Source organism: Temnothorax nylanderi, unplaced genomic scaffold, assembly GCF_030848795.1.
Source record: "Temnothorax nylanderi isolate EJ_2023f unplaced genomic scaffold, tnyl_v1.0 TNYL_tig0068_pilon, whole genome shotgun sequence".
Taxonomy (NCBI): domain Eukaryota; kingdom Metazoa; phylum Arthropoda; class Insecta; order Hymenoptera; family Formicidae; genus Temnothorax; species Temnothorax nylanderi.
This window is the reverse complement of record NW_027249130.1, coordinates 989,644-997,267: the sequence shown is the minus strand read 5'-3', so window position 1 is coordinate 997,267 and position 7,624 is coordinate 989,644. Positions and strand designations below refer to the sequence as shown.

Below are 7,624 nucleotides of genomic sequence, written 5' to 3'. Positions count from 1 at the left end.
TCGTTGCTGTTCAAGGGTGACAGAGGAGGACCACTCGCCGTCTTTAACACGGACCATCAGTGCATGTACACCATAATCGGGGTCAGTCTTGAACGACTCTGCGGCAGCATCATACCTGGCGTGTACACCCGAGTCTACTATTACATCCCCTGGATAGAGAGAACCGCGTGGCCGGAATACTTTTAACATATCGTTACTCATTTAATTTAAATGTATCCATTTTAAGTATCAAATACATTCCTTTTTTTATACGACGCAACAGTTTGTTTATTCCTAGTGCGAGCTTCTACTGAAAACCCGACCTTAGCGGTATATGATTAAGTATGTTTTATATAGTTAGGCAAAATGTAACGAAGTTGATGAAAATTTAATATCATATTCTGTGTACTCTTTCAAAGTTCGGGGCCAAATTTTAGATCGATTCACAATTTAGATAAAAAGTTATCAATTTTTTAATATCCGAGTTTTAACATGTAACCTTATGGCGTTACAGAGAAAAGTGTTAAAAAAAACGTTAAAAAATGTAACGAATATAGTGATACTTTACACACAAGTAGATCATCAACAAACAAAAATATAGCAACAAAATTTGAAACGATTTACAACATAGTTTTAAAGAAATTACAAAAAGATTAATGAAATTATTGACGGATCGGACTCGTGATCGGACTATCGGCGCGCGCAGTATAGAAGTGTGGCAACACCGCAATCAGCTGCTCCGTCCGTAAAACATGTATACTCGAAAAATGACAAGCTTTTCCACTAACCTCCAATATAGCATTAACTAGATTTGTGTAAGTACGTGTGTGTGAAAACAGGCCTTCCAACCTCTTGGATTGTACAGTGTTGTCACATTTAGCTGCGTAGCTTATTAATATATTTATTACAGCAAATATCATTATAATAAAAATATAATTTTCATGTTTTTACAATATACTTAATTTATATTATTGAATATGACTGAAATTACGAGTTTAGAGCAATTACTTTATTTTATAATTTTTCACTGCAGATTTAATTTTTTTAAGTTGAATTCAGGGCAAATTCACTGTCAAAAATTATTTTGCCGAGATTTTGTTTAAGAAAAGAATAGTAGTAACCCTAAGAGCAAAAAATCGACTTTAAGTCGACTTGAAGTCGACTTCTACCGAAACTGACTTGGCAGAGAAGTCGACATTTTTAAGGACGAAAGTCGACTTTAAGTCGACTTGAAGTCGGCGAATGTCGCAAAAACCATCGACTTAAAGTCGACTTCCCGTCATGATGAAAAGTCGACTTCCCGTCATGACGAAAAGTCGACTTCCCGCCAACTTTTAAAGTCGATAAAATAAACCGCCGCGTACGTCTGGAGGTCGATTGTGTATCTTGAAACGAGGTAAAAATAACAAAAGTTAACAGATTTTATTAGATTTTGATAAATAAAATCGTAGATACGCTAATGAATTTTCTCACTTTTGTAATTTTTACCTCATTATTTCAAGATACACAATCGACCCCTTGCTGGAGGGCTAAAACTGATGCATTTCGATTTTTTTTCATATATAAAATAATTTAATTATCTAAAAAACTGTATAATTACAATCCTAATGTTTTATTCTTAATTACAAAGGCGGCCATAATTGTGCCACTTCTGCGTGCGCGGATTCCGGCAGCCACTTCTGGTAAGCTGACAATAACAGAACTAAAATTAAAACATTCCAGCGTTAATCGCGAAACAATATGCAAAATTAGCTATATAAATATATATCATATTATTATCATAATGTTGTAAATATATAATAATATTTTATATATATATATTAGGGTGATTCAAAAAAACCTTCTTTTTTTATTTTTCGCGATACACCCCAAAATATCAAAGCTTACCTAAAAAAATAATTTTCCTCAAAAGGGGAGCAAAATCGAACAAGTTTTAGAGGTCGCTACCAGCGATTTTCAATATTTTCGATTAAAAAATCGGTTTTTTTTCAAATATTCAAAATTGCATAACTTTTCGAGTTTTAATGATAGAGGCATGAAGTTTTCAGGGAATCTTCGTCAATTCATGTAGTTTATGAATATTGAGTTAAAAAATTTATTTTCGGAAACAATTTTTTTACGTTTCTTTTGTTTATAATAAAAAAATAATTGTCTATAACTAATAGGCGCCAGCGATCTGGGACTTGGTTTTGATTTTAAATTACATCTAGGTAATCCAAAAACACATTTCAATAATCAAATGCTTGAACATCGGTGAATTTGTTGCTAAAAATTTGTTTTAACAACAAATTTAAAAAACCACGTTACCGGTAATGTAGAAATAACGCATGTCATAATCTTTATTTAGGTGTCTGTATTGCATTCCAACTTTTGTTGTCAAATTTAAGTTGATAGAATAATAAATTATCCAAATGCTACATATTCAATAATTGTTTTTTTACTGCGACTCATATTTGTAAAATGGATAGATTAATAACAATGTTACTTTTTTTGTAATTTGTCATAATAATTTTATTTTTAAAGAACATTAAGTACATCTTACAGTTTCAATCAAAAAACTTATAGCACATTAATTGTTTCATGTTACACGGTTATAAGTTTTTCACATTTTAGGGAACGGGCCCTTACGCTTTAATTTTTCTCAATAGCATTAATAATTGTTTTTTTGTTTAAGTTTGGGATATTTTTTCGATGCTTTACGACTCCAAGTATTATTGCTTTATTTGGAGTCGTAAAGCATCGAAAAAATATCCCAAACTTAAACAAAAAAACAATTATTAATGCTATTGAGAAAAATTAAAGCGTAAGGGCCCGTTCCCTAAAATGTGAAAAACTTATAACTGTGTAACATGAAACAATTAAGGTGCTATAAGTTTTTTGATCGAAACTGTAAGATGTACTTATTGTTCTTTGAAAATAAAATTATTATGACAAATTACGAAAAAAATAACATTGTTATTGATCTATCCATTTTACAAATATGAGTCGCAGTAAAAAAACAATTATTAATTGAATATGTAGCATTTGGATAATTTATTATTTTATCAACTTAAATTTGACAACAAAAGTTGGAATGCAATACAGACACCTAAATAAAGATTATGACATGCGTTATTTCTACATTACGGGTAACGTGGTTTTTTGAATTTGTTGTTAAAACAAATTTTTAGCAACAAATTCACCGATGTTCAAGCATTTGATTATTGAAATGTGTTTTTGGATTACCTAGATGTAATTTAAAATCAAAACCAAGTCCCAGATCGCTGGCGCCTATTAGTTATAGACAATTATTTTTTTATTATAAACAAAAGAAACGTAAAAAAATTGTTTCCGAAAATAAATTTTTTAACTCAATATTCATAAACTACATGAATTGACGAAGATTCCCTGAAAATTTCATGCCTCTATCATTAAAACTCGAAAAGTTATGCAATTTTGAATATTTGAAAAAAAAACTGATTTTTTAATCGAAAATATTGAAAATCGCTGGTAGCGACCTCTAAAACTTGTTCGATTTTGCTCCCCTTTTGAGGAAAATTCTTTTTTTAGGTAAGCTTTGATATTTTGGGGTGTATCGCGAAAAATAAAAAAAGAAGGTTTTTTTGAATCACCCTAATATATATATATATATATATATATATATATAATATATATTATTATAAATATATAATATCCACAGACTTTTATACTAGACCACTAACATCTATGGACGCACTGCCGAAAAGCTGATGCGAGTGCAAGGTGCAAGTGTTAGTGAAGGGTGCGGCCATATTGAATTAACAATAAGTCACTATCGGGTGTTCAGTTGTTCATGATGTGCGTTTATCTGCATTCGTTATTACAGTACATAACGAAGCAGGCGAATGTTTTTGTGTTAAATATTGGTACATGTTATCAATAAGTTTGTAAGTCATGCCTTCGACGTGTAGCGTACTTGGATGCCGAAATCGAACCACTACTCCTGTAGTATTAAACCCTTTCTTTTGGACATTCTGTATATGCCAGACTATTGTATAGAAATCTTGTATAAAACCACTTGTATAGAATAGTAGTATAGCATATCTTGACTAAAATCAACATGGCGGCAAGCATCACGGGCGAGATGTCTGTCAGCGGTCTAGTATTGTATAGAAGTCTATGATAATATCTAAATATTATTTTATAAATTAAAATCTCACATTTTTTATCCGAACCCCAGATTTCTAGCAGTTTGTGTTTGGACACAACTCCCTGCGACTGCAGCGTTTGTACTATTGCTTGAGTGCGTGGTATCAACCTGAAAAAATCGTATTGAATTGATGTAATCTATTCGATGAATCAACGTGAAATCAAAAGGAGATAGAATAACGATTTACCTGGCCCATGACTTGGTGATGCTCCCAGGTGTCGTCAGCAGCGACGGGACAAATCGTTTCAGCTTAGGGCACACTTGACCCTCCAAGAAGAAATACGCTAACCACTTGACACCGTCCACGGATGCTCTATATCCATCGATGGTAGTGCCCATTCGGCCTTTCCGAATGTACCAGACACGCGGCAAATGATCTTCCCGGTTCATTGATTATATCTATAAATATCTTTATAAATAAGTAGGAAAAACATTATAAAGCAACAATTGTGATAAAAATACCTTGGTGGTGGATCAACCAATGGTTCACTAAGATGGCATAGCATGGGCGAATTTCGGCAATTATTCGGGTTCTATCACCGTGACACCTCGCATGTACATCTTATTCGTTTCGTACACCTCTTTATAAACCACCTATTCCGGACTGATTTTCCGTAGAACGCACGAAGAATGCATGAACACAGGTTCCTTCATTTCTGGTGTTCTGAAAGATGATACAGAATGGAGAGGTCGCATTCAATAGGTCTTAATTATCGATGATAATAAATAACACACCATACCTAACCTGTAAGCATGTTTCCACTTGGCCTTATCCTGATCCTCTTTTACCTCGTCGGGCAAAACCTTTCTCGCGACTTGATCCGCCATACCTGCAAGAACTATCTGGCGTCTTATCGTGTCCTGTCTCGCGGCACGTATTCCTCGCACTCGCGTAAACTCTGGTCCACTCATCTGGTCCTCCAGCCTCCTCGAGATTCGCCGCCATATTGATGATGCATGACGCGCCGCTTGACTGTTTTCCGTCTTTTTATAAGTCGACTATTTAGAAGTCGACTTTTAGTCGACTTTCCGCCATTTTTAGAAGTCGACTATTTAGAAGTCGACTTTTAGTCGACTTTCCGCCATTTTTAGAAGTCGACTAGAAGTCGACTTATAAAAGTCGACTTGCCGTCGACTTTCCGTCAACTGTGCTCTTAGGGAACAGTTATTTACAGTCACTAAATCTACGTTTTTTACATTCTATTAGACTTGTCGTAACTATTTGTCTACATTTTTTTGTCTTTGGATCTCTAGAGAATTAATATCGGTGTTTTTAAGATTTCCATGACTTTTGGCTGGACCTGTCCCTATAGAACATCCTTAAACAATGTACATGTAAAAGTATAAGGAAATTGAAGCTAATCTTCGTCCCGTGGACTCTTATGGCCGTTCGCCTGCGACTTTCGATCTCGCTCTATTTCTCTCGTTGTCAAAAAGAAGCGCGAATGTACAAACTCACCCAAGAAGGCGAATGCGCGCGAGTATAGGTAGAATTCCTGAGGACACTCCGCATTGAACCCTGGACGCGCAAGCACCGACCGGTGTATTTTCACCTACTTCCATCGCTCCTGGTCGTCGGAGAATCCGCGAAAGTCCGGAACGTAACGCGGTCGTCTATTTTCGTTTATCTGAAAAGGCGGCCGCCTCCCGCTGCTGGTCCCAGCCGAGGTGAGGAAACTGCACGCGAAGCGACCGGCCGCGGCACGCGTCTCGCGGCCAGGGCAGATCGGGGCATTCGGCGTGGAAGAGCTCGCCGTTGAGTGCGAAGGACGATTCATCCACGGATAAGAGTGTTATTTTTGGTAGCAAAACGCAAAACTGGTTCTACGGCTATAATTAAGACTATCGCGGTGTCGAAGCCACGAGGTATACATGCGGAGTGACCATACATTGGTGCCTTTGTTGATGCATTGTAATTTGTAGCGATACAAGTCGATAAAACCAAATATTGTCCTGTTACGTCCAACCCCGGGATTAGGATAAGAAAATCTGGGAAGCGAAGGAATGGCTAACCAGGGGGGTCGGGGTAAGGAAGGACGCAACTCGAAGCTTAAGAATAGTGCTCGCAGGTACGCGCTCTGCGGCGCGTGGCGCGAGCCCGAACGCACTTTTATGACTCAGGAAGGGTCAACGTTTATAGACGCTAAGACGCCTTCCGTGAGCGGTGCGATCGTCGGTCCTCTTTCGAGTCAAGGAATTTAATCCTTTTAACTCGGGATCGGACCTCGTGCGATTTCGAGAGGAATAATGGTACTGAGATTGAGGTCTTATTTAAAATAAAAAGAACATTTAATTAAATTTTATAGACAAATTAAACATTTATTACACAATATAACAATACGTGTTGCTGAGATTGATAGGGTGAACATTACAATAACATAATGGTTGTACCGACATTGGTAGAGAATCAGGTATTGAGATGAGCCGGAGTGTATGTTATTCGAGTGTGTGAGTGTATATGAGTACTTGAAATTTAAGTCGACATTAAGAACTAAGTATAAAGAAAAGGTTGGGGAGTGAAAACAGAGGGACAAGAATTTTATGGATTAAAAAGGAGATGATTGTTAATCTAGGGTGACTATTTCGGGAGGGTTAGGTTCATCGATGTCGATGGTGGAGGCGGTCGAGGGGGTCGGGGATGGTACCCTGTGTTCGACCGGAGGAGGGGGATTGGGTCTAACGGGGAGTATGCGGAAAGGGGGGACGCGGCAAACGGGGCGATAAGGTGCGGGAACGAGGCGAGAGGGTAGGACAACGCGACGGGGTGGGGCAACGGGGCGATTCTCCCGTGATGAGCAACAGGGCTCCTCCGTAAATGCTGGTGGAGGCGGTGGAATGGCGAGATGCGGAGGACCGGGGTTATCTTGTTCCTGGGGAAATTCCGATCCTTGGGTTTCGACCTCCTTTCGCGCCCGCTTATGTTGACGACGTCTTTCGTGTCTCGCGGCGTTTCGCGACTTCTCATGGGTGGGACCGGCCGAATCCACTACAAGTTAGCGGATTGTTAATTATTAAAATCCGCCAACTGGGGGGAAGTCACCTCAGGTTTTGGAGATCCAAGGAGTGGCTCGAGTCTACCAACGAGTCAACTAACTCAACCAATATACCTCGAGTCCACCGACGAGTCAGCTAACTCAAAGCAATATACCTCGGTCCACCGACGAGTCAGCTAACTCAAAGCAATATACTTCGGTCCACCGACGAGTCAGCTAACTCAAGGCAACATACCTTGGTCCACCGACGGGTCAGCTAACTCAAAGCAATACCTCGGTCCATCGACGGGTCAGCTAACTCAAAGTAATAGAAGACTATGGCGGATCTACCGATAAATCGGCTAATTCGGATAGTTGAAGGTTATAACTGAGAGACTTCCATAACCCGTGAATATATAAACGAAGGGGAGCCGATATATATACGTGTGTGTGTGTACAGGACTTACTTTTTGATGAAACAGGTGTATGGGTAACTCTGTCGGGG

At 38.1% G+C, this 7,624-nt stretch overlaps 1 protein-coding gene across 1 annotated transcript; it reads right to left on the bottom strand.

Moving 5' to 3' along the window:
- Positions 1–1,528: 1,528 nt before the first annotated feature.
- Positions 1,529–5,283, bottom strand: LOC139773780 (probable ATP-dependent RNA helicase DHX37). The gene is made up of 5 exons (XM_071708498.1): positions 4,888–5,283; positions 4,610–4,811; positions 4,335–4,546; positions 4,158–4,255; positions 1,529–1,681 (listed from the first exon to the last, which is right to left on the bottom strand). The coding sequence occupies exons 3-5, from the start codon at positions 4,535–4,537 to the stop codon at positions 1,602–1,604; spliced, it is 381 nt and encodes a 126-aa protein (XP_071564599.1). The 5' UTR covers positions 4,538–4,546; positions 4,610–4,811; positions 4,888–5,283; the 3' UTR covers positions 1,529–1,601.
- Between the last annotated feature and the right edge of the window lie 2,341 nt (positions 5,284–7,624).

Coding starts and splice junctions, on each gene's coding strand:
- LOC139773780 (XM_071708498.1), bottom strand. CDS start 4,537: ATGAACCGGGAAGATCATTTGCCGCGTGTCTGGTACATTCGGAAAGGC. Junction 4,256..4,334: donor ATCACCAAGTCATGGGCCAG/GTAAATCGTTAT, acceptor CGATTTTTTCAG/GTTGATACCACGCACTCAAG. Junction 1,682..4,157: donor CTGGGGTTCGGATAAAAAAT/GTGAGATTTTAA, acceptor TTTTAATTTTAG/TTCTGTTATTGTCAGCTTAC.